This window comes from Notechis scutatus, chromosome 3, assembly GCF_049901735.1.
Source record: "Notechis scutatus isolate UNSWTSFEM ecotype Mainland chromosome 3, rNotScu1.2, whole genome shotgun sequence".
NCBI classification, from domain to species: Eukaryota; Metazoa; Chordata; class Lepidosauria; order Squamata; family Elapidae; genus Notechis; species Notechis scutatus.
The window spans coordinates 63,181,810-63,208,940 of NC_142011.1; the positions used below are offsets into that span (position 1 = coordinate 63,181,810).

Sequence of the window (27,131 nt, forward strand, 5' to 3'; positions counted from 1 at the left end):
GATCTGCTTTTGCGACGTTTTGGCAAGCAAGGTCAACGGGAAGCCAGATTCACTTAACAACCGTATTACTAACTTAACAGCTGCTGCGATTCACTTAACAACGGTGGCAAAAAAAGTCGTAAAATGGGGCAAACTCACTTAACAAATGTCTCACTTAGACAGAACAGAAGTTTTGGGCTTAATGGTGGTGGTAAGTCGAGGACTACCTGTCCTCAGAGATTGCTCACAAGCAAAACATGAGCCATCCTCCGCAAACCTGCCTCTGAACAAAGGATCTAAATACTACAACCTGCAAGTAACTAAAAGACCAACCCTGAATAATTTGTTGTCACTCTCCCTTTCTTGTCTAGTGTTGAAACTACTGTGCTGCCCACACACACACACACACACACACACATTTGTTTTACGGCAATGAAATGGTGAGGGTGGCCTTCAGCAGAGAGCATCAGCCTCTCTCACCTTCTAGATCTCTCCAAATAAAATCAATCCGACCCAACCACCCGCCCCACCCCGTCCGTGTTTGGCAGCCAGCAGCTGCAGCATCTCGTAGTACCTGTACTGTTTGGGATCACTGGGGGACTTGACGATCTCGGGATCGCCCAAGTTGGGGCTAGGCTCGCAGGCGGCGGCGGCGGCGGCGCCTCCGTTCTCCGCACCGGCTTCTTCCTGGACAGCGCCGGTCTTGGCCCCACGGCTGCCCTCCGAGTCCACGGACTGCTCAGGGCCGCAGGTAGACGAGGCCTTGGTTCTACCCGGCATGGCTGTCAAGATAACCGCGGAGCAGCGACGCACGATGGGCCTGAAGGCGAAGATCTTTCGGAGCCCGGCTAGATGGTCTCTCAGGCCGGCACGATCCCGACCGTGGAAGGCTCGATCTATTCGCAGCGGACTTACTCCCGAGCAACCCCGCGATACAGCGGTTAACACCTTCCGCATCCGCCGCGGGCCCAAAACCCGGCCGGGCCGTTCCAGCCTGCAAGATCACAGGCCGGTGCTAAGGTCTGAACACACCGGCTATTATCCAATCAGAGCCCCAGGTTCTTGCCCACGTGATCCCCGCCAACAAATCCTCGGCAAATCGCTTCTCTGATAGAGACACAGAGGCGGAGGAGGCGGGAGCGGAGCCCAGCGCTGCAAGCTTTCTGGAGGCTGCGGCCGAGCGGCTCAGAACCGAATGTTGCTTTTCTGTGCGAGTGTGTGACGTCCGTCCTGACGTTCGACCAAGACACGGGAGTTCTTGTTCGGGGCAGTAGAATTGGGTGTAAGGAAAAACGGATCAACACTTTAGATGTATTTTGAGTTTGTCGGACAGCGACTCTCCGCGTTCCGCACTCATTGGTTGAGGCTGGTGGCCATGCACATTTGGGAGATCTCTAAATCTCTAAGAAAGGAAATTTTTCCTAGATTTCTTATACTGGGTTCTTGTATTGGGTATAGTACAGGTAGCCTTCGACTTATAACAGTTCATTTAGTGACCGTTCAAGTTACAGTTGCACTGAAAAAAGTGACTTATGACCATTGTTCACATTTATGACCCATGGTCACATCAAAATTCAGGCCCTTGGCAACTGACACATACTCATGACAGTTGCAGTGTCCCTTTTTGCGACCATCTGCAGCGTTACGAATTTAACAACTGCGGTGCAGTTGCTACTCAACCATGGCAAGAAAGGTTGTAAAAGGGGGCAAAATTCACTTAACCGATGTTTCACTTAGCAACAGAAATGCTGGGCTCAGTTGTGGTCGTAAGTCAAGGACTACCTGTAGAAGTTAACGTATTTGTAGACAAAAGTGGGAGATGTAGTGGAAGGGGCAGAGACGGAAGGAGCCCCAGTTTGAGATAGCCAAGAAGTGCGTCTCTGATCCCACCCACAACTGAGCACCGGATGTTGCCTCTCACATAGTGTAAAGTTGCAGAAAAAGAAGTGGCAGTGGGGAGTGGATAAAAGCCCTCTTAATTTTTCATACAAGATTGGTGTAGATAAATTTCATAACAGTACACACAATTAATTGCAGTATAGGTAGTCCTTGACTTACAACAGTTTGTTTAGTGGCTGAAATTAAAACAGCACTGAAAAAGGTGACTTATGAGCGTTTTTTCATGCCACTGTTACAGCATCCCCATGATCATGTGATTAAAACTCAGGTGCTTGGCAACTGACCCACATTTATGACAATCGCAATGTCCCAGGGTCATGGGATCACCTTTTGTGGCTTCTGACAAGCAACGTCAATAAGGAAGCCAGATTCACTTAACAGCTGTGTTACTAACTTCACACCTGCATAATTCACTCAACTGTGGCAAAGAAGGTTATAAAATGGGGCAAAATTTACTTTAATATCTCACTTAGCAACAGAAATTTTGATCACAAGTCAAGGACTACCTGAGGACCCTGCTCCCCTCACCCCTTGCAGATCATCATACTTAAAATAATCTGCACAGAATGCTCAATTGGTCTTAATAATATAATTACTTTAAAAGATGTGACATTCTCCACCTTTACTAAAACCTATTGCAACCCATACCTATGAAAAAAATACTGTATATTTAAGTAAACCTAAGCCATCTGCAATCAGTTACAGCCATCCTATTGTAAAACTGTAGCGGTGATTTAAACACTGTTTAACTTTCTCCATCATTTAAATTCGTTGTTCTGTGAAGAAGAGTATTCTTGATACTTGGTGTGTTCGGACTTGACTGCAATCTAATGTAGACTCTTCTAATATATAAAGAAGGAGATAAATCGTTTTATTCCCCAGCTTGGCCTATGCTCCGTTTTATGCCTACTATACTTAGAACTGAATGAGATTTACTCCTGAGTAGTCTTTACATTTGTAACCATAGCAGATCTTAGTTGGGAGACCACCCACTCTATAGGTTACACCAGGAAATAAAAAAGTATCCCAGAAGAATACTTGTGAGGAGCTTTTTCCTACTGTTGTGAAGGAAACTGCACGGAAATGCCCATGAAGTTATCAGAGGTTTTGTCTGATTCAGGAGTTTACTTCTAGGATACTGTTAATAGAATTGTTGCTTTAATTTCATGGAAATTTATTTTCAACTGACCTGGTTGTGTTATAAAACCTTCATGCTGATATTTATTGTATTTCATTTTATCCGTATTGTGCTTTCAACCTGGACTGCTGGGTGGGGAGGCAAAAAGTAAACTTGAAATGTATTAAATATAATATTTTATATTTATTATATTAGGCTTCATAGTAAGGTTTTTCTTGACCATAATATAGTAAGTTGCTTCAAGCAGTGTATTTTTCTTCTGTATTTGAAAACCCCAGATTTTTGTTAATAATGAATTAAGAAATACACGTGTTTGGGGGGAAATTCCACAAAGGGGCTTGAGGTTTTATCTGTCTGCATCACCAGCATAACTCAAAAGATAATGGACTTGATTTGATAAGTAGAAAAAAACCTAAAAAAAACCCCTGCAAAACAGTGCAAAGAGACATAAAACACGATGTTTGTTACATAGGAAAATCGTTGCTACTGGTGAAGGAGCTGCAACAAATGCTAGAAATTATACAATGCATGTTTTCCCTGCCTGGTTCTCACCTACATTGAGAGACACTTTCATATCAGAAAGTCAAACCTTGTCACTTTTCCCAATTTTCAGTATCATTTTTGGATCAATAAAGGGCAGTATTTATAACAAATCAAATTCTTTACCTCAGGGAGTGAGACTGATCTAGCAAGTTTCTCTTTCATAGGTGATACTTTAAAAATAAGTTCTCCCTTGGTGTAAGCATGGTAGCCCTCTGTAGAATTCACAGCCTAACATAGTATATACCGGTAGATTAATAAAATAACCTGTAGTTACCAAATAACGTTTTATTTTGTCAAAAACTTACCAAGAACAACAAATACACTACAAGCACTTTAACTCAGTATCTTGTAATATATCATAAATATACAAGAAAATAAAACTTTTTGTAATAATACCAAATAGAGAAAAAAAATCACAGTTACTGATTTTTTTTACTACTGTCTATACAATGGCTGAAATGAAATGAATATTGTATATGTTTATGCAAATTTATGTCTAATCTTATTTAAGTTACCAGAATAAGCATCATTAAACACAGTTGGATTTCTTCTGATAATAGTGAAGAGAACATTGCAACATTATTTATAGCAAGACTCCTTACATCTCATAATAATTACCACTGGCTTCAGTGAGACTGATGATCAAATAATCAGAAGTATTTGGGGACTGAATGGTGGGATAGGGTTGAAAAAAACTGCCAAAAATAAAATGAAAGAAATGGAGCAATTCAGCATCTTAAAATTATTACTGCACATGCTAATAATTCTGTTACTTGCATCTCTCTTTTATCAACATGCAGCCAAAGTATATCTTAATTACAGATAAATGCTATTTATTTAACCATCAATCTTAGCAGTGACTTCTAATGAACAGATCCAGAAGTATTTTGAATTCATGTTATCTGGCTCAATTTTTAATAAAATTATTAGAAACACCAAGCATAATTCAGAATGGGATAACACTATAAAATATTAAATCTTAAGATAAATTCTCAATGAAATGCTAGCACTAACAGCCACTTCATGGTGCAGAATATGTTACAGGATTTTTATGGACACTGAACAAATGTACTTACAGTAGTTCCACCAGCATAGACACGTCCCTTTCTAAAGACAGTTAAGTGAGGAGAAAACATTCCTGTGTCAGGGGAAAAATTCCTACTGATTTTTGAGGCACTAACAGGAGCACTTCTGCTGCAGCGGGGGTGGCTGATATGTGAGCCGCACATTTTTCCCAGCTGTAGCCTTTGAAGCTTCCGATTCCATGCTCTCTGACATCTTCTCACAAATGATGTCCACAAGTCTCTCAAAGACCTGTCTCACGTTGATGTTCTCCTTGGCACTGGCTTCAAAGTAATCAAAACCTAGTTTTTGGAACAAAGTAAACAAATAAATTCTCAGCTTATCCCAAGATTACACTTCATGCTACTTTAGCGTTACATTTTCTGCTCAGTTCATAAGTAGCTGGTTTCTTACAAGAATAACCACCTCAAGTTCAAAGGAGGTAAGATGGTTTGTCATTGTCTCACAGCATATAAAAGAAAATTTCTGAAACCATTTAATCAGTGAATGGTCCAACTGAGGGCGTGTATTCCAGATTCTGCCTACTTGGCAGATTTTCACAATAAGCTCAGTAGTCCATTAAGGTATCTGTGTGCAATGTAAGGATGTATTCTGAAGATCCTCACACTAGTAAAACTAATAAGTGGTTTTGAGTTTGAAGTTTTGCTAATAACATAAGAAACACCTTTCCAAATCTATGGAGATTCTTAATCATCCAGGTCATGGTTGTTCCAAAGGTGCTTTTTCAAAAGGCAGTTGGACTTTCTTTATCTTTCCTTGAAGACGTTTTGCTTCACATCCGAGAAGCTTCTTGACTTCTCATCTCAGAAGCTTCTTCAGAACTGAAGAAGCTTCTTGGACGAGGAACAAAATTTTAAAAAATGGATTAAATACATCTTGATGTGATTTGGAAAGGCCTAAATGTACTTTTTGAAAAGGCAACTAGGCTTTCTTTGTTTTTCCTTGAAGACATTTTGCCTGCCATCCAAGAATCTTCTTCATTCTTATCAAGAAGCTTCTTCAGAACTGAAGAAGCTTCTTGGATGAGAAGCAAAATGTCTTCAAGGAAAAACAAAGAAAGTCTAGTTGTCTTTTGAAAAAGCACGCTTGGGCGTATCCAATCACATCAAGATGTATTTAATCCATTTTTTTAGGAAGCTGAATAATTTAAAAAAATTTTACTTCTTCATACTTCTGGGAAATTGTGATGATGTGGGAGATTTATGGGTTTGGGATCTTTCTCACACAGCACAATTGATTTGTCAGATACACCTTTGCATCTGAAGGCTCTTGTGGTTATTTCCCACTTTGCATTTCAGTAGCAGCTATGGTAATGGGACCAAAGCACAATGCACACTGTTTCTTTCCTGAGAAAGGGATTGTTACTGATAAGTTTAAATCCGTGACTTAATTACAGACTCCTAGATCTTCACTAAAATATTAAACAATGGCAATTGCTTTTGTTGAAAATCTACTGATCTATTCTTTGTGATGTTTGAAATGGTGACCTGAGAGCTATCTTTGAATTTACACATTTTGTAAAACTATAACATTTAATCACGTATTGTAGGATTTCACAGCCACCTTTATCAGTGAAATGATTTCTAGCATATGTCTGGTGAGACAATGAATATGTAACCAACTTTTTTCTAGCTGTGCTGCTATGTTCTTCAAAGATCTGAACAGTTTGGCAACATCTCAGGCCTATAGATCCTACATGTAGGGTGGAATGTCCACAACCAGTCATCAATTGTCATATAGTTATACTGCTGATACTTTCTTCCTTGTTTCAATGTTAATATTTACCATTTCTATTACTTCCCTAAGAATGCTGGAGAAACAGCTGTTATAGTTGCCAGGATGCTGACATTCCTCAGGCCTGTTTTGTGATTTGAATCTTGACAGAGATATTCAGCCAAAGCTGACATGTATATTTTTAATTCTGATTTTCCTTTAATCTTCCTTGGTTTTTGCCTTCTACAGCGCATTCAGTTTCTTCGATACAACTATCCTCATATTTCATGTATTCCTTCAGTTCTTAGTTTTAGAAATTATCCTTGTTAAATCAGTGTTAGGCTATTGTGCAAATCCAACTGTGTTTATTGAATTAAATCAAATGGGCACCATATAAATTTAATGAAAAATTAAATAAAATGTATTTAAGTAATCTTATGTTTAGTGGGGTGTGTAAACCCAGAATTTATTTTTATGTGACTTCCATTTCAAGTCAGCTTTCAGTGATTACCTATTTGAGTGACACTGTAATTATCTGCTACAAAGCAACAGAAAGATAGTGATAAGTATCAGACTAAGATTCTGGAGACATGACTAGAATAAACAACAAAAATCCCTGCAGATACTAAAATCTAGTTGCATACAATTTAAACATCAGAATATACAGTGGGATTGAACAAGGGGTTATATAATGAGAGAGAAAGGAGAAGAGTTTTTAGAGTAACAATTAAGACTTGAACCCTGACACAAACTGAGATGTCAGACATAATAGAAGCATAAGCAGAAGGCTGGTAAAGTCATAATGGCACATGAAATGGATCAATTCATTAATAGGTATACTGGAAAGGAAAGAAATATGAAAGGGTAGTCACAAAGCTTGAGCTAAAAGGGAAAACACAAGTCAGGTAGTGAAATAAAATAATGGGGAAGGGATTCCTATATGCCTTACTTGAGTCAAATATTGGAACTGGAAAACATTGCTAACTCAAATTTCATGTTTAGAGGAATAAAAACCGTAAGACACAATGACAGATATAAGGCTTTGAGATTCTTTCAACACTGATTTGTCTTCTGGTAATAAAAAATAAATAATATATCTGGTAAAGATGAGATGTGTCTATAGATTATGGGGAAAGAAAGGGGGAGGAGGAGAAAAAAAAAGATAAGGTTGATCATGTACCCAACTGATCAGCCAAATGTTTTCCTTTTTCAATAGGAATAATTCTTTCATCCTCCACATCACACTTATTCCCAACCAGAATAACTTGTGCATTATCCCAGGAATATGTCTTTATTTGAGTGGCCCTGTAAAAAAAAAAAAGACAACAATATGATTTGCTGGGAATCATAGCTACAAAAAGCCATCAACCTCAAAACAACAGCAACAGCTTGAAAAGAACCAGTGTTGTTACCAAGATGATGTTGTTAGTATTATTGCAAAGTATTTAGCTCTAGAAATTCCCATTACTTTATATGTGAGCCAACACCTTAGTATTTGGCTATAAAATTAGCTTAGAACACTATTTCTTAAGCTATGTTCATTGGAAGAGCTCTATTTCCAAGCTATTCTGCAAGTTGATGCAGGTTGTTCTCGTGCAGCTCCAGCTAGCAGACCTGCAAGCTTTCCGTTGACAATCTTGACTCAAATATTGATGAAATATGCCATCATATGGAATTGCCATTCATACGGAATGAACAATGCATATTCATAATGCATTTATTAAAACAAAGGGGGAAAAGTAGATTTAAAAGATGTTTTGCTTCAGTACTCCTTCTCTTTTCCACACTTAGAAAATAATTATTGTGAACTTGAAAGGGTAAATGAAACAATGCTTTAGAAGGCATTATCACAAAAGCAAAAACACAAAAACAACCCCTTTTAAATCCAGCAGGGGGAGCCAGAAGATTAAAAATATGGATTAATTCAAGTAAGCCATATTGCCCTGTAATTCTAATATACTACCGGTCAGTGGGGCCTAAAGAGCCAGAAGACTTAAAAAATATGTTTTTTTTTTTGTATGCCTTATTGCTTTTTATTTTTATTTTATTTCGCTTGCCAGCACTCTTACCATGGACAATTTCTACCTCATTAAACAGACCCAAGTTAATGGAATATTTCCTTATATCTCCCTCCTATTTATATTGTCAAAAATCTGAGTCTTTGAGACTGCTGGTGGAGTTTGCTTTCTGATTTAAAATGATCACATTGATAATTCATTTATTCATTATCACATGCATGATAAAAAGATAGAATTATCATTCATTCCTACAATTTTTTGGTTATCAGTGGTCAATCCATGCTTTCATATAAAAGCAGTGTCAGCCAGTCAATGTATGCATTTTTAATCAGCATATCCATTGAATATTCATCACTAGCCTTGCTGATAGGGCCTGGTTTAAATAAATATTGGAATTGTGATAACCAATCTAGGAAGAGCCAATGGAATATTTCAGCACCCATTGTTAAAGAAAGTATACTCTTAAAGCTTCACTTTTCAACAGCTCTAAATTTAATTAATATTGTAGCTAATGTTGATGGTGAATTCTCCCACTTGCAATCCTACACAAACTTACCTGAGAATAAATATGAAACTTGGTGATGTTTACTTCTGAAGGATTCATTGAAAATTGCAAACAATTCCATAACACATTTAGGTTTGGATTTTTTCACAGCTGTTTTCAGTTGCATGTTTTAGTCATACTACAGCAGATATATAGTTAAAGTAATGTTAAAGCTAAATATTAACGAAGGCTCTTTCCATACTAAGAGAGAAATATTATGCATTATAATATATACTAAGATGTACTGTGGCAGCCATTTCATGATTCAACATTCCTAATTATGGTCTCATATTAGATTTTATTTCAATCAGTGCAAAAATTATGGGGCAATTTAAAAAATAGAACATGATGCTGCAAATGCCTCAATTTTATATGTTTGCAGAATATAATAAATTTCTTCTTGTTGGCTTTAAGAAATTCTGAAAAAAAACCACAGAACCTTTTTCCAATTTGTTCAGCTCACTGGCACATTGTTCTCCACTCCTGTGCACTATTTACCAGTACTTAGCTATATCATACCACACACTACATTCCATAGGGCCAATCATTTCATGGGAAAACATTTTTGGCCTTTGGCTTCATTACTCTTCAAAATGGGGGACAATGAATTGCTTCTTTTATCCCGATTAAAATAGTCACGCCTTTTTTTCTAAAGGGGAGATGAAATCTTTCATCTGGGTGCATCCCAGATTAATTTGTATCAATTCATTTTATATAGTTGGGGAGGCAAAAATGGCAGTGACATGGAAACACTGTTAATGTGCATTTTTTAATTTTAAACTGCTAGTGTACATTTTTGTCACAAGTCACTTTCCTTTTTCAATGGTTATATTCAATACAATAGTCATTCTAAAAGCAGCAGTTTCTTCTACTTGTCTCCTCCATTGTATTTCATTATACTTCGTTGAATTAGGGAGGAATCTACCTGAGCTGGCTCTGGATATTATCTCATTGTGATTTTAAAAAAATGCTTCTGCCTAGGTAATGGTTCCTGCATATCTCTACAATTGTTGCCTTCTTTACTCTGCACAAATACCTTCTTTTCAGTATCTTAGTGGCATTCTGCCTGTTTGCCATACAATATTTATATTGGTCTATTATGTGTACACAGGACTATGGCATTGATCAATCAAACAAAGGAAATTACAACAAATAACCTGTAAGCCATAGTTACCTCCTTTGCATCTCCAGGTTTTTTTCCTCTGAGGATTGAGATATATTAAATTGGGCAACAAATGTGGCCTTTTCTCTAATTCCTTTCCATTTTCTAGTTTCGGTATGAAGTGAGGTGTTCAGCACTTCTTCGGAGCTGACTGTACACCTTGAACTTTTCACAGAGTGATGCAACTTGTGAAGTGCCTGTTCTATTAACATTGAATACATTTTAGCCCTTGACACTTTCTCGCTTTACAGGTTTTAAAATTAGGTTATTTTTTTTATCTTGCGTTCAGCTCCTGAATATTACATTCCCACTGATGTTAGTGTAAACAGGCCAATGAGTTCAATGAAGATTTAATAATGCTTAGGGACAATGTAATAAAATCAGTGGGATTTAAGTTAGTCATGATTTGTTTAGATGCCACTGATTCCATTGGGTTTAACTTGTCTTAACACTCAGGACAGAGCCACCTTCTGTTTAATGCACAGGACAGGCAAGGAGTTGCAGCATAACCTAGAACAGGGGTCCCCAATCCCTGGGCTACAGACCAGTACCAGTCGGTGGCCAGTTAGGAACCGGCCTCACAAGGAGCAAAGCTTCATCTGCACATGTGCAGAATCTAGAAAGAGCGCAAAACCATACCCCACCCTTTCTGTGGAAAAATTGTTTTCCCTGAACCAATCCTTGGTGGCCAAAAGGTTGGGGGCCACCAACCTAGAATATTATATTTCATTCCTGTTTGAGTAAGCGGGGTTTGTTTTTGTCTGTATGTGTTTAACTATCTTTAGCCCATTTTGAGACTTTCATTACAGTTTCAGTGTTTCTTTCATTTATGTGAGATGAAACTGATCCATCAATTGTGTTGGCAACCAAAACGGTAAAAAGATAGTATTGGTGGGACTTTGGGACTCAGATTACAACAACCCTCAGCCACAGCCCTGAGGCAGCCTTGAAACATTTTTTAATAATTCTAGTTTGGAAGTGGTATTTCTTTTCCGCTCCCTATCCAAGACAATCTAGGGTGCCTCAGAAATGAGCCTGGGGGGTGACCCAGCAATAACCCACTGCTGTTGGCCCGAACAGCCTGTTGTGGAAATTCCACTGTCATTTAGTCGTTCAGCAGAGTACCTTCATGGCTGCTTTGACTTTGGTCAACAAGAGACGGTAAATACCTCTCCTGTTTTTCTTTGCACCAAAATAACAAACTCTCAGAGGATTGATAGAGCTGTCTACCAGCAATACTGGTATTTGACATGTGTATGTGATATGTGTATGTGCTGTGCATATTATAAAGCGTGAAAAATATGTAACACAGAGACTCAAAGGTGGAAGGGAGGGATGAGATAGAGAACGTTTCTTTGCATGGTCATAAACAATTCATAGAGAAGAAGAAAGAAATGAAAGATCCAGATGCACGAAAGCACCAAGACCCCTCTGGTTTCATTTCTTCTGTCATTTCATTCAAACCAGTTATTCCAAACACTAAGGCAGACTTTCGGTAAGGGGTGATGGAGTGATTCTCAGGTTGGAATTCAGACAACCTCGAGATGGTACCATCTGTGAAATCATTTCATATGATTATCACCCTTTGACAAGGATCAAAATGCCTCTCAGAAGAAGCATATAGGAAGTAATAAAAATAAGGCTAAAAAAATAAACAATGCAAATTAAAGGTTGAGCTCCCAACCATATTCAACACACATTCAGGCCAACAATTTGTGGTTGGTTTTCCCTCTGGGACATGATGGTGGGGATAGGAGGAAAGAAGCTAAGGAATCCAACAGTTGCTGCCTTGAAATTATCCCCCATTAAATTGTATAAGAAATGTAGTCTGGCCGCTGCAGTACAGTAAAGACAGTGTATCTTATAACGATATTTGTTTCTCCTGTCTCAAGAGTGGGAAAAGCACAGTAACATGGCCATAAGAAAGAGCTCTTGGAGAATTGCTCTCTTAATACACAGTGATTTCCCCAGTTCTTGCATAATGAAAATGCAGTCACCCATATTGCCCTAAAATGTGTGAATTTAATTATGCAGTTTAAGCTGACAGATCCTTCCAGTAATATTGCATGCTGTTTTGCTGACCTAGAACCATGCTGTTAAACTCACTGATGGGGAATGTTTGACTCAATCTGACCCCATTACAGAGAGCAGTTAGGCACATGATCCAAACTGGCGCAGTGCAAGTTTGTTAAAAGAAGTAATATATTTCTCATTTTATGAAAAAAACATAAATTAAAACCACTCCTTGATGTGTGAAATAATTATCACAGGGATGTGTGATTTAAAGAGCAAAAAGGGCTTTCAGCTGCCTAGGAAGTGTTGTATCGTCACAGATACAAGGGTTGTCATTGTCTCTGACAAAGCTCCTACTACACTGATAGCTGTCTGAAGACCAGGACGACAACAAATGAACATTCCCTATTACCATTTCCCTAGGATTCCCCTATTGCCTTTTACATCCTCTGCTGTCAAGGAGAGAGAAGGACTTCTTGTTTAAAAATAATTATGCAGGAACCTTATCCTGGAAATTTTATATGTGAACTGAAGGCAAACAAACCTAACCAAATTAGGATTTTGGGGTGCTAGAAGTGACTTAGCAGACTGATAGATTTTCATGTCCTCCTCACAGAATGCCATGGATTTGAGAGCATTTTGTATAATTTTATGCAGAACTATTCATAATTATATTATGGTAATTCTTTGGAAAAGAGCCTTGTCTAAGCCATCAAATGCAATAACTTAGTCACGAAGAAATGCAAACTAAAACACCACTAAGAAATGACCGTCACCAGCTTGGAGGACATTAGTAGGTAATTGTTTCACTTAACATTAGTCAGCCCTATTGATTTTAAGAGGATTTTGTCTCTAATGAATGATGCAATATTGCACTCAACTTCTACCCAAGCCTTTCTGGTCCATGACATGAAGTTTGTGTGTGTGTGTAGAAATAGCTGTAAGTTATTTCACTCACTTCTGAGATGGGCAGCCATATAAATGTGATTAATATGTAAATAAGTTGAGATCTAAGTGAATAAAACCTAGATATATGTAAATCTGAAACATCCATATGCTGTTATCTATGATAAAGAGTATTTCACAGTATTCATGATACATTTCAAAATATGGATGTGGTTGAGAACAACAATACTTTATTCCACTCATTTTATTGTGGTTGGTTTCTTCACCCTGCTGACACCAATAGGACTAAACATATTCTTCATAGCCCCTGCATGATTCTAATTTTTAAAACATTTGTTTTCAATTCTAAAATGGGAAAGTGGTAAAAGCCAGTCTCTAGCATTTATTTACAGAATGCTTTGGATCCTACATGGTACCCAGTGGTGGGATTCAACTGATGTTACTACCGAGATCATCCTGAGGAGACAGGCTAGAGGGAAAGTGTTATATCGGTAGATCGGTCCCAAAGGAGAGACGCAAGAACAGTGATTTTCAAGCTCTTTTTATTGTGTGCTTACATCGGCTCGCCCGGCTCGGATTGGTGGGGGCTTATATAGAACTTGCTTTTGGCGCCGCGGCCAATGACATCGTTTTGAATCTCCCGCGATCGGTTTATCCAATCGCGGGTGACTCGCAACGGGCCAATCACTGCGGCTTACTCAGCCAATCCGAGCGCGGTGCGTTTTAACCAATCAGAATTAAGTATTACAAGAATGCTAATACAGCTAATACAGAACAGAAAGGATCACTTCCTGGAAGTGGATATTTTGATGCTATCCATGTCTATTCTGACAACCATTTAATTAAGGTCAATCTGTGCAGAATAACTGTCTTATTATTGGATTTGAGTGCTGATTTTACTTATGTAGAGATTTTAAGGTGGCCCTACTTGGTAGCTTAAGATGTCAAGACCAAAAAGCATGTTTTGTCACCAAGACTTGACATCTGAATACATCTTAGAGATTCGGAAATGAGGAGTTCATTCATGTCAGGATTTTTTACTAATGGGAAGACACACTTTTCCATCTAAAACTAAAATGTAGTCAAGAATATTGGACTACTGCCAAATGTTTTGAATGAGAATTATATTCAAAGAAATGTGACAGTGTTTGAAGGTTGGACAACATACTGTCATACAGATGGTAAAATGGTGTATAGCTTCTGGTAATACAGATGCTGTCTGTATAATTAGAGTGGCTCTGAAATCTCATAAATAAACATTAGGCAGGTCTGATGTTATTCATTGACATTGAGAAATGAACTTGAGTTGACAGTGAATGCCATTAGTAGAATATTTGGACTGCAAAATCGTTCCAGGAAAAGAAAAGAAAAAACTGATGTGCATTAATGAAGCATCTTTGAGGACATTCAACTGTCCTACGCATATTTATCTGCTGCAATCAAGTCCCATTGTATTCTGTGGCAGACAGAATTGGACTAGAAATCTGAAATTATTAATGTACACATTTGACAGAATCAAAGACAATAATTAAATAAAAGGGCATAAATTAGATTAAAACATTTGTTAAACAGCTGGATTTCCTCTCCTGTCTTACAAAATTTGGTGTAAGCTGATCTCATACATGGTTACCTTTATCCAAAACTGTTTTTGTTTTAAAAGACATAACATTGAACTGTCCCTACCAGTCTTGTATAGCATTGAAGGACTCTTCACAAGTAACATCATACATCAGGATGAATCCCATTGCTCCTCTGTAATAAGCAGTCGTGATGGTCCTGTACCTTTCTTGTCCAGCTGTATCCTAAGTAAAATAATTAATAGAAATAGTATGAGCTTTATGAGTTTTCCCTGGGCTTATCATTTCGTGTGTTCTGTTTTTCTTCTGCCAAAACACTAGATTCATGTTATCCAGTAAGGAAACTGTTTTTCGTAAATCATGGAGTTAAATGTTATTCCTGCTGGGAATTCATGAATTAGGCAAATAATGATTGCATTACATATTACCTTTGTAACATTCTACTAATTTCTATTTAGAGAAATATAATTCTGGTCTCACTTTGAACTACAGTCACACCACTTTTTCTAAATGAGTAAATATCATAACCATACAATTAAAAGCTTGTAAGTAAATCCAGCCATTAAATGGGCCTTCTGAGGATACCTTCCTATGATATATAGCCCTGGGGAAGGTACCAGTTTTCCACAGTTTATTGCTGGGGACCATGTTGCAGGACCACAATTTCCATTAATTCCCAAACTGCTTTCTTGAAATTGTAGTTCAGCAGAATTGGTGCCGTCCAGGTGTTTAAGGCTATAATTCTCATGAACCCATGATCTCTGACTACAAGGTTTCATAAAGGTGGGGAGGGGAGTTTATTACAAAGTTGTAGTCCAGGTTGCTTTATTTTCTAGTCCAGGCTTTCCATGCACCTTACAATCAGAAGGAGTCTAGTGGTATTCAGCAGGTTCTGACCAGTTCTGGAAAACTGGTAGCGGAAATTTTGAGCAATTTGGAGAACCGGCAAATGCCACCTCTGACTGGAGATTTTAAATGCCCACCAAGCCACACCCACAGGTAAAAAAAATTGAATCCCACTATTGGTCTAGTCACACTTTTCCCTCTAGCAAATGTTATTAAAAAGCGAAACTTTTGCCAGATGCTGCTTACTTCATCAGATGCAAAGAGTGGCTTGTTTGAAACAAATTATAACAAGTTAAAAACCCATTGTGTTTGCTAAAACATTTTGAAATAGTCTGAATCCTTTTGACATACAGGTACCCTTTGAACTTTGGACCGCAATTAAACCCAAAATTTACGTTCCTTAGCAAGACATTTAAGTGAGTTTTGCCCCATTTTATGATCTTTCTTGCCACAGTTGCTACGTGAATCACTGCAGTTGTTAAGTTAGCAACTTGGTTGTTAAGTGAATCTGGCTTCCCTATTGACTCTACATATCAGAAGATAATAAAAGACGATCACATGACTCTGGGACACTTCAACCATCATACATATAGGTCAGTTGCCAAGTGCCTAAATTTTGATCATGGGGTCTGCAACGATCATAAGGGTGAAAGACAGTCATAAGTCACTTTTTTCAGTGCCGTTGTAACTTCAAATACTCACTGAATGAACTGTTGTAAGTTGAGGATTACCTGTATTTGAGTTCAGCAATCTTTTGCTCATTGGTGCTGTTAAAATTTACAATTTTTTCCCCAAAATGACCATTCTGAGAGTTGTCACAGTGTCTCTTGGGTTTTGAAATGGTCCAGTAAATTCCTTGTTCTCATCTTAAATCCTGTTATCAAGCTTGTGTCCATTAATCCTTATGGGCAAAATTTGTTCCATTTGTCGACTGTGCCTTGCTGGGCATCTGATGAAATGAACCGTAGCTCTTGAAGCAGATTCCTTGTACTAAAATGTGTTAGGCAGAAAGGGGGCTTCCGCACTAAAATGTTATGCTACCGTAAGCTAACATGGGTCTCCACCTACGGCGGCTTACAGCTACTCTAATTTGTTCCCACTACAGACATTCAAAGTGTTCATAAAAACAACCATTGCTTTTTAAAAATATTCTATTTGCAAAGCTTTCAGCAGCCAGTGAAAGTATTAAACAGCAGCAGGGAAAGCAACAGCCTTATCTTTAAGGCGCACACTTGGCATTACGGTAGCTTTTCCACCCCTGATGTGACCAATCTTCAGTCATATGGCAGTCTGCTGCTTCTCAATCTCAAATTTTAAGAAATGTCTCCGTCTCAGACGTGATTAATGAGAAAGTCTTCTCTTGTGCCTATCTACTCCAGGAAGATGTAACATTCTGAAAGGTTCTTATTGCTCAAACACCTTTAGCATGAAATTCACTAACTTGCAAAAGGGCTTCAAAGGAAGAAAATCTACTGGTACAAGCTATAATTCAACTATGCAGGAAATGACTTTCCCTTTTACTTTAATTATAGTGAAATCCTTACGTGTGCATTTGGCTATAAAGTCCATTAGCTGGATTCACACATTATGGTAAGTCGTGCCTTTCTATTTTTTAAAAAATCCTGATTTGATGAAAGACACCATTGGCTATGTTCACACAAGTTTGGTACAACAACTGATGGTTTACAAATCAGAAGGACTGAATTCATATACCTTGCAAAGAAATCAGATTATAATTTACCAAATTCAATATACTTGCTTTTTAAAAACACTTAAATTGGACTCAGAAGACAACAAGTGAAGTTATTTCAGTGCGAGAGAAATGAAAGGGACTTCAGGGAACATCTACCCATTGCACTGATGATGTTATCTAATTTGGTAATAAAATGCCTATAAGAAAACAACCAAACTCAGAGAGCACCAAGGACCCCACAATGCCAATCCTGAGCTACAAATCTTCTCTTCCATCACTAGCATCTACCCACCTGTGCAACTATATTTTCGATCAATTGCAAGTTCTGATAACGTACTGCAATAGTCTAATCTTAAAGATATCGATGTAGACTCTTATTCCTTTTTTTTTTTCCAGGTAGGGTCTACTGCTTTATCAGACAAAGCTAATAGGGACAAAGTGCAATAGAAACTAGAAGGGACATTTAAAAATGTTTCTCATTCCTTTACTGTGGCCAGCAAAAAGGTAGATGCAGAAGGCCTTGAGGAATTGGCGAAGAGAGCATTCTTTTATCTCTGGGGAAATATGTACAATATTTATCCTATTAAGCAGCCTGAAACCTTCACTAAACATATACGGGTTCAAATAGAAGCTGTGTGCATTTTTATTCTTGCAAAACCCCTGGACAATCTGTGGAACAGAGTCTCTAGATATGTGTTGTTTCTGATGCTCCACAAATGCCACTCTGTAACAATAAATACAGTCTGAACACCATGCAAAACAAGTAGCATGATAAGCAAAGCATCCCTTTACATCTTGTTTCAGATTGATATCCATCTTAGTGTTTGACAGCAAGAAATTGTTGTGGCAAGCCCACTTTTCAGACAGAATGTATTAATCTGTCTATTTGGGAATGATGAAGGTATTTTTCTTTTATTTTCCCAAGTTCAAAGCCTAACACTTCATCTAAATTTACCTGCAGCTTTTGCCTTGTGTTATTGCATCCTATGGCAAGAAGATTACCAAGCAGCCATGTGGTGCATTGTGTAGAAATAAAAGGTGTTCTTTCATTCAATTCTTGTAAACTTTTTTTTTTTTTTAAAAAAAAGCATTTTATAAGCATTTTAAACAGTTGTTTATTCAAGCCTCTCATGCTCAGAAACTTTTTCTATGATATCATTTTTTATCCCTCTCTTCTGAGAAGAAAAACCCAAGATAAAGTTGGTATTTGCAGGAGCAACCATGGTGATTGCTGTCAGAAAAGGAAAGGTTGCCCTTTGAGTAAACATTATTTTCAGGGTAGCTTTATATTAACTTTGATCATCACATTCTGATTACATGTACAGTATTTCCAATGCATGCAGTATATGCAATTATATCTGATACTACTTTTATTATTATTTTAATATAGAGAGTTTTGGTATGCAACCTTTTTAAACATACTCATTTTTACATAACCCCCAAACTATGTCACAAATACTTGGCGATGGATCTTTATAATTATATGAATGACATGCCCATTTATGCTGAATCTGTTCTGTCATGTCACAGTAATTAATTATTCAACTTTCTTACTTAACAGAGGTACAGAAGAATCCATTGTTTGCTAGATGTGTTACCTACTTCATGATGTTTCCTTTTAATTTGGTATTGCGTTAACACCCTGGCACCAAAATAACTTCACCAATTCAAATTTGCCCATGTTGGTTAAAATCAGCCTATGGCCCCTTGTGCTTGCCTCAACAAAAAAATCATGATGTGTGGACTGAATCTGTTATAAAACTATACAGTAATTCAGCTACTAAGCATCATTATGCAGAACTGATACCTCTGTAAAGAAGAAAAAATAGAAATCTGACTTTTCCCCATATAGGTAGCCGTTGATTAGTAGCCACAACTGGGACCAGAACTATTTTTCTGAGTGCCGCAGCCACTAAGCAGAAAATCTTTTGAATGCAATGGAGTCATGATATTATTTCCCATTCAGTTAAAGGAAGCATCACAAGACAACAACTTACTATTTTACTTCCAATTCTCCATTAACTCTGCTTCTCACAAGCTGGTTGAAAAGCACACAAATGGTGCTTACCTGACAGAGGGAAGGTGCAATGGTTGTAAATGCAAGGATTGGTCACAAAGCTGGTTTTTTTTTTTTTTTTACATAGTTATAACTTCTAACAGTTGCTAAACAAGGCAGTCAATAACTGAGGATTATCTTATTTTCTGAAAAGAGGATTTATTTTATTTACGAATTACATTTTTATCTTGCCTTTATTATTTTTATGAACAACTTAAAGCAGTGAACATGCACAACAGTCCTTCCTCCTCCTGTTTTACCAATAACAGCCACCCCTGTGAGGAGGGTTGGCTGAGACAAAGAGACTGGTCAAAGGCCACTCAGCCAGCTTTCACACCTAAAACAGAACTAGAACTCATGGTCTCTTGGTTTCCATGTCAACACCTTAACTATAACACCAAACTGTATATGAGTGCTGAGTTAAAATGAATAAATCTCATTTTAATAATAAATATAAGGGAATCCTAAAATCCAGTAAGTTTTTAGATACCAATTTGATGTGATAGTCAGACACATAAACCAAACAAGATAACAAAACAAAAGTAAGCAGACATATAGGTTTCTTTCCACACACTTCGACAATCCTTCAATTGTTAAAAGACATTTATTCATAATAGTTTCATGCAAATCAACCAATCATACAGTATGTATTTATTTTTATTTATTTATAAGACTTAATAATTCATGGCAAATATAAACAGACTCTTGATGGCTCAAATAACAAAGCACAAAAATACCAAAAATATATTTAAAAATACATTAAAAGCTCAACAATGTAATACTGGTGTTAAATGCCAAAAGCCCTTTGAAAAAAGTCTGTTTTCAACTTTTTCCCAAAAGGCAGACAATTTCAGGGACAACTGAACAGGAGGCCATTCCAGAGAGCTGGTCTGGTCCCATAATGGAATCTGGATTTAGCTGCCCGACCTTCTGAAAATGGAAAACAATCAAATACTTCCTCCAGCATAACAGAAATGATCAGGTACCAAGCCATACAAGGCTTTATAGGTTAAGACCAGCACTTGAAATTTTATCCACAATCTAACAGGAAGCTAGTGCCGGGCCTACAAGACAGGTGTAATACCGTAGGTCCTCACAGGCAAGCATCAATAAATATTGAGGTTACTGCATTTTGAAGCATCAGAAGCTTCTCAGTAACTTTGAAAGCAGCCCCTGGTAAAGAACATTGTGACGAGGCCATGAGTCACTATGATGTTGTCCTCATGCAACTGGTACATAAGTAAGCAAATGTTTATATTTTAAAAGCACTTTGAACCCTATCTTCAGGTAATTCTACAGGTAGTCCTCAATTTGTAACTCAATTGAGCCTGAAATTGTGGTTGTAAGTCACTGAGGTCATAAGCTGAGGCATTATATGACTGGACCTGGCAAGTAAATACAGTTTCTTGTGATCAATTTCTTTTCTATTAAAAAAAGAGAAAATTCACATCACTATTCTTCCATTAAATGAAAGATTATTTAACCATAATACTACGATGCCCTAATCATCTTACAGACCAGTTATTTAAAAGACAGTTTATCCCAATACCAACCAAGTTATACATTTAAGATCAGTTAAAGAAAAGGCCCTAATATTAATGGCATGAGTGTGTTCGGATCATGTGATGGTCAAAAATCAGCCTTCTGAGTGGCATGGTTCCAATTACAGTTAGTCCTCGACTTACAATCATTCATTTAGTGACCATTTGAAACTAAAACAGAAAAAGGTGACTTATGGCCCTTTTTCACACCTATGACTGTTGCAGCATCCCTGTTGTCACGTGTTCAAATTTTGGATGCTTGGCAACTGGCACATATTTATGATGGTTGCAGGTTCCCATGGTCATGTGAGTGAGTTTTGTCCCTTTCTTGCCACAGGTGGTAAGGGAACCACTGCAATCATTAACTCAACCTGGCTTCCCAATGATTTTGCATATTTTCTGATTTGCGACCTTCTGATATGCAAAATCATTCAGCAAGAAAACTCACTAAATAACTAATTGTCTTGCTTAGCAACAGAAATTTTGGGCTCAATTGTGGTTGTCAAAGGCTACCTATACACATTTTTCCTGAGGCATGTTCATTCGGTCTTTATGCTATCTTCTTTCTGAAAACAATTGAAAGTCTCATTATCAATCCATCTATTTGTTCACCGAGAATTTTACTTAGTTTTGAACTTTTTTAAAAAAAATCATGCAGGTACTCATTATTGTCTCTATTGTGATGGTTTTATCGAAAGCTTATTTATTCATTCTCTTGCAAACTGTTCTGGTTTCCCTGATAAGAAGATGGATATGGAAACAAAAAAGAGCACCATTGAAGTTTTTGGGTTATTAAAATTAAAGAAGATCTTTGATTAGGCTCAGATAAAATGTACAAAAGTAAAAACAAATATGATGATGGTCACTAGTCAACTGACTGGTGTTTTTTATGCTGAAAAAAAGGAACAAGATGAGTCAGTAACATGATTGGAAGAAAAAAATATGAATCACTTCCAAAGCCACATTTTGATTTAATTTGCTGGAAGCAGTGAATTAACTCTCACCTCAACCAATTCTTTAGAGCAAGTGCTGAAGCTCTGCAGAGCTCAGCTTTCCAGAAAGCACCTCATTTTAAGACAAATTTCTACATATTTAATTCCCGTTCCCCAATAACCTAGGAGAGAAAAAAAGGCTATATCACATTTTATGGTGTAATTGTGCTCAATAACTGTGGGTTGTTCAATAACCCATGACTCAGTGCAGTGTGGAAACCCAACCATAATGGAAAGACCACTTCAAAGAGATGATCTAGGATCAGATGATGGATTCTTCACGTTGTATGCCACTTAACATGCTACTCAGGAAGAGCTGAGGGCCTTTAAGTGTAATGATCTAGTTGCTAATATTATAAGCAGGAAAAGAAAATTCAAAATTGCAAAGAGATAATTACAAAAGATCAGACTACTGGTAACAGGCCCAGCAACCAGTCTTAAAATTGACAGTGATGATAATGACATAGTACACAGGGTCATTCTACTTTTTAAGATTGACTTCAAAAGTAAAATAATCAGCAATCAAGAACTATGCCACAAAGTAGCACTTAGTAAATAGGGATGAAGTGCATAGAGGAGTTGGGATATGTCAGCAATATTACTTACAAAGATTACAAACCAGCGGTCAAGCTTTCCCTGTAACAATCTGTGGAAGTGGAAGTTGGAGTTTGAAGAAGCTAGATAGAAAGAATATTGACATTTTTGAACTTTGGTGTTGGAAGACTTCTGAGAATACACGGATAGCCAAGAAAACAAACAAATGGATCATTGAACCAATCAACCCAATTCTCACTCAAGGTAGAAATGACCAGGCTCAAATTATCATACTTTGCATAAAGCATCCAAAGTATGACCTAGCTCTTTGGAGAAGTATATAATCCTAGGAAAAGTAGAAGGAAAGAGAAGGTGCTAGCTGCAAGGTGGATGGATTCAATTACAGCAGCGATGGATGTACTGTTGGATAACCTAAATGAATATTTCATTTATTTATTTTATTTTGTCAAGCAATTATTAGATAACAGGTATAAGTATAAACATGGTTATGAATACATGAAATGGATATGAATAAGAAAAAAAAGAAACAATAGGACAGGAATGGTAGGCACATTGGTGCGCTTATGCACGCCCCTTACAGACCTCTTAGGAAAGGGGTGAGGTCAATAGTAGACAGTCTAAGGTTAAAGTTTTTGGGGAAGAAACCACAGAGTCAGGTAGAGTATTCCCAACATTGACCACTCTGTTGCTGAAGTCGTATTTCCTGCAATCAAGTTTGGTGCGATTAACCTTGAGTTTGTATCTATTGTGCGCTCTTGTATTGTTGTTGTATTGTATTATTGTATAGTTGTATTGTATTATTGTATTGTATTATTGTTTTATTATTGTTGTGTATTGTATTGTTGTAGTTGGAGAAGTTCATTCCAGAAAAAATGGTTGCTAAGAACTGACACCAACTTTGTTGCTGGAATTGGGTATGTCTAGTTTAATGAAAAGAAGGACTAGAGGTGACATGATAGCAATGTCCAGGTAATCTCAGGGGTTGCCACAAAGAAGTGAGGGTCAAGCTATTATCCAAAGCACCTGAAGAGAGGATAAGAAGCAATGGATGGAAACCAATCAAGGAGAGAAGCAACCGAGAACTAGAGACATTTCCTGACAATGAGAACAATTAACCAGTGGAAAAATTTGCCTCCAGAAGTTGTGAATGCTCCAACACTGGAAGTTTTCAAGAAGAGATTGGACAACCATTTGTCTGAAATAGTAAAGGTTTTCCTGCCTGAGTAGGGAGTTGGACAAGAAGACCTCAAAGGTCTGTTCTAATAAATGAAGAGAGTAAAAAGGATGATCTTGAGGAAATCAGAAAAGATGATTAACAAAGAGACCAGAAGGAAAACATAGATTGTCCCTGACATGTGGAAAATGAAACAAAACAAATCAAACATCTCAGGAAGATACCACATGGTTATAAAGGAGAGAGGAAGAGGAGGATAATCAAACCTGAAAGGGTATGATACAATAGCTAATCTAAATCAAAGTGGTCTTTAGCCTTCTATGGAATTTATTTCTTGGTCTGAACTGCCTCATACAGCTCTCAATCAACCAATCATTTCTCATGATAATCTCATAGGGCTAGGGACAAATGTAGCTTGTACTAAGTGAAATCTTATACTCTTTGCACATGGTCTTATTACATAAATAATGGTATGGAAAATAGGAAGTAGCAGAATACAGTACATGCAAAAGATAGGCTATTTCACACATGATATCTTTCCATTAGTAAACAGCCGATGCAGGATATTGATATGAATACCAGCTTATTTTATCTTCAAGCTCTAAAAATCCACTCATGTGTAGAAACAGAAGAGTATAGAAATCTGTGGCTTTATTTTATGAACACAAAGAAGGAATGGAATTCCTTAGAAGCTTCCACTTTTGCCTTTAAACAACCATTCAGTATTTTGTCTGGTTAAAACTGAAAGGAGAACCTTTCAAATCATTTTTAAGTATTGAAAGGAATAGTAAAAGGAAAGAAAATATGAATACAAGCCTAATTACGTCATTCTTGTAACATTGATTATCTAGAAAAAAACCCGAATCTGGTCTCTGATAGTTTAAGCAACAATAATTGTTTTCACACAATAACAAGCCACTTTTGTAAAGCCAGGTTTACTGAATAAATTAAAATTGATGGGTTTACATAACGCACCAGACTATACATTATTTTTGTTTGCAAGCACAATAGCTGAGTTTATATAATACACTAAGCCACAAATAAGCATGCTCCATTCTGGTTGTAGAGAGTTCCCTGAAGTAAACATATTATCAAGAATGTAGAATGATTCACGTGAATTGCAATTATTTTTTCCCCAATGTGATACATTTCCAATTTAGGTTCAGGTGATGTGTTTCTTTGAAGACTTGGCTTCATTATACACTCAGGTGTCTCCCTGAGATGGGTCATGAATCATTCCTGTATTGCAGAATGTAGGGCAATATATTCTGTTCAGTGAGCCAGAGGTCCATGGAAAGTCTGCAGAGAAAACTTAGATCTGATTCTAGTCTTCCATCTACTAGGCTGTGGTTTACTGCTCATCGTTTGAAACAAATTATGGATATAGGTTGTGTTAACACATATAGTACATATTTTCTGAAATCTGAAATAGTAAGGAAAAATGAGTCACAGGCCAATTGCAAGCTTTCAGGTATTTCTTATACCATCACCTAATTCATAAACAAGGCAGGTACATAGAATCTTACCAAATCATTAGGTGGTTAGACATAGTATACTATTAAACTTATTAAAAGATGTATGCAGAAATAGTGTTTATTTTTTACATTTATATCCTATTTTTCATTCAAAATTGCCAGGTGGCACATATAGATTACCTATTCTTAATTTTATTGCAACACCAACCTCATTAAATCCAAAAGGCTGAAGAATGGTGGCCCACCACAAATTAGCATCAGAACCAAGTGGCAGTTTTAGCTAATCTTTCCTTGATTCACTAACCACCTCATCCTATTGTCAATTAATATTTCCAGTTATGACTGGTTTAACCCCAATTATAGTATATTTTTATTTAGCATATTACATAACCTCAGCAATCATGATTTCTTCAACAAACTAGAGTTAAATAAGCTATAACTAAGGACAAATGTGTATCTGGCTGGCTTTCATTATCCCATATAGCTTTTGGTGTAGCTCCAAATATGTATAGTCATGGAGACATTCTGCCACTGTCAGTAAAGAAAAATCTTTTAAAAGTATACCAACTAAGCAGAATGAGATATTGAGGCAAGTTTGAATAAAATTAGTCTCTCTTGGTTGAATAGGTTGCCATCAAAAACACATTATGGTCTCAAGAGCCTCATTGGGCAGGTTCACATAATGCACTTAATTGGTTTGGGGCATCAGCATATCACAAAGTACTTCAATGTTTCTTGACCACAACTTTAAGATGTGTGAACTTTAATTCCAAACAAGGTGAAATTCACACATCCTGAAGGAGCTGAATTTGCCCTAGCTGAGGTTGTCCTAATCCAGCCAGTTATATGGATGGTTTTAATCCCAAACAGACTTATTTCAGATTAAACTAATTTGCCTTAGCTAGTTGTGTCTTCCAAACAGTAGCATTAAGATGGTTAATGCTTTTCACCCTTCTGCTGAAACAAAGCCATTGAGTTTCCTTGCAAGGATAAATGGCTTCTGTATGAATTCTAACTCTGTGTTCCTTTTATATCACACATCCCCTTTCTCTAGCTGCAGAGGTTAGTAGAAGATGAGGAGGAACAGGTAGGTAAATGGACTTCAATTTACAATGGTGATAAGGTCAGTTGGGCCAATTTATCATTTTTATGAACTGGAGAGGAAAAGCACGGAAGTGCAAACCCGAGATTCATCTGTGGTGTTTGGAAAGACATGGGAAATGGTTCTTTTCCTTTTGACCAAAACATTACAATTGTGTACTGTTGACATATGGGCATAATTGTTTTTACTCCAAATGAATAAACCTAACTGTGTTGTAGGAACACAGCCTTTAAGTGAACTTTGCCTAACAGGAGTTGTCTTGATCAGCAGTGGGATTCCATTTTCTTTACTACCGGTTCTGTGGGCGTGGCTTGGTGGGCATGGCAGGGGAAGGATAATGTAAGATCTCCATTCCTACCCCAATCCAGGTGAAGGGTACTGTAAAACCCCATTCCCTCCCCACCCCACTAACCTGCTTTCCAGCTCCATTCTCCTATGCAGGGCAACAAAAGAAGACCCAGCCGATCATCTGGGACTCAGGAGGCAGAGAATAGATGGGGACAGGGCCAATCAGAGGTGGTGTTTGTTGGTTCTCTGAACTACTCAAAATTTCTGCTACTAGTTCCTCAGAACTGGTCAGAACCTGCTGAATACCATTTCTGGGCTTGATTAAAAGAATATTTTCAGTTTTTCTTCTGAGATCCTGATTATGGGTCTCAGAAAAATGGTTTGGTCCAAGGAGATTAAGTCTGGAAATGGTTAGTGGTGATGGACAAAAAGAAACTAAATTTGAACAACCGGTAAGATATTAACATATTATCCAACTGGAGAATTTCATGCACATTCTTTTGACTGATAATCAATTATTTACCATCAAGTTGGTGTCAGCTCATAGTGACCACATTAAAATTCTCCAGGGGAATCTGCCCCCAATCTGATCTTTCAGGTTTCCCAACCATTGCAGTTGCAACTCAGTCCTTCCATTTTGCTGCTGCTCATTTCCTCCTTCTGTTTGTTTCCATCTTTCCCAGCATAAAGAATTGTAGAGAGAACTAGGTTTTCAATGTCCAAAGTATGTTAATTTGGGCCTGCTCATTTATACCACAAGTGAAAACTCTGGTTAATTTGTTCAATGATTCATGTGATTGTTGTCTTGTCTATCCATAATATTTTCAACAGTCA

At 37.4% G+C, this 27,131-nt stretch overlaps 2 protein-coding genes across 3 annotated transcripts in view; both read right to left on the reverse strand.

The window, feature by feature from the left end:
- Positions 1-1,021, reverse strand: part of NRDC (nardilysin convertase) — a 28,796-nt gene extending 27,775 nt beyond the window's left edge. Inside the window, exon 1 of the mRNA XM_026665847.2 lies at positions 554-1,021. Coding sequence (XP_026521632.1) covers positions 554-936 — 383 coding nt within the window. The 5' untranslated portion in view covers positions 937-1,021. The remainder of the gene's footprint in view (positions 1-553) is intronic.
- Positions 1,022-3,827: 2,806 nt separating this feature from the next.
- The window catches only part of RAB3B (RAB3B, member RAS oncogene family), a 59,673-nt gene continuing 36,369 nt past the window's right edge, over positions 3,828-27,131 (reverse strand). For both annotated transcript variants that reach the window (XM_087960266.1, XM_026665856.2), the window contains exons 3-5: positions 14,682-14,800; positions 7,536-7,660; positions 3,828-4,923 (exon numbers count right to left, since the gene is read on the reverse strand). In XM_087960266.1, the coding sequence (XP_087816392.1) occupies positions 4,736-4,923; positions 7,536-7,660; positions 14,682-14,800 (432 nt within the window). In that variant the 3' untranslated portion in view covers positions 3,828-4,735. The remainder of the gene's footprint in view (positions 4,924-7,535; positions 7,661-14,681; positions 14,801-27,131) is intronic.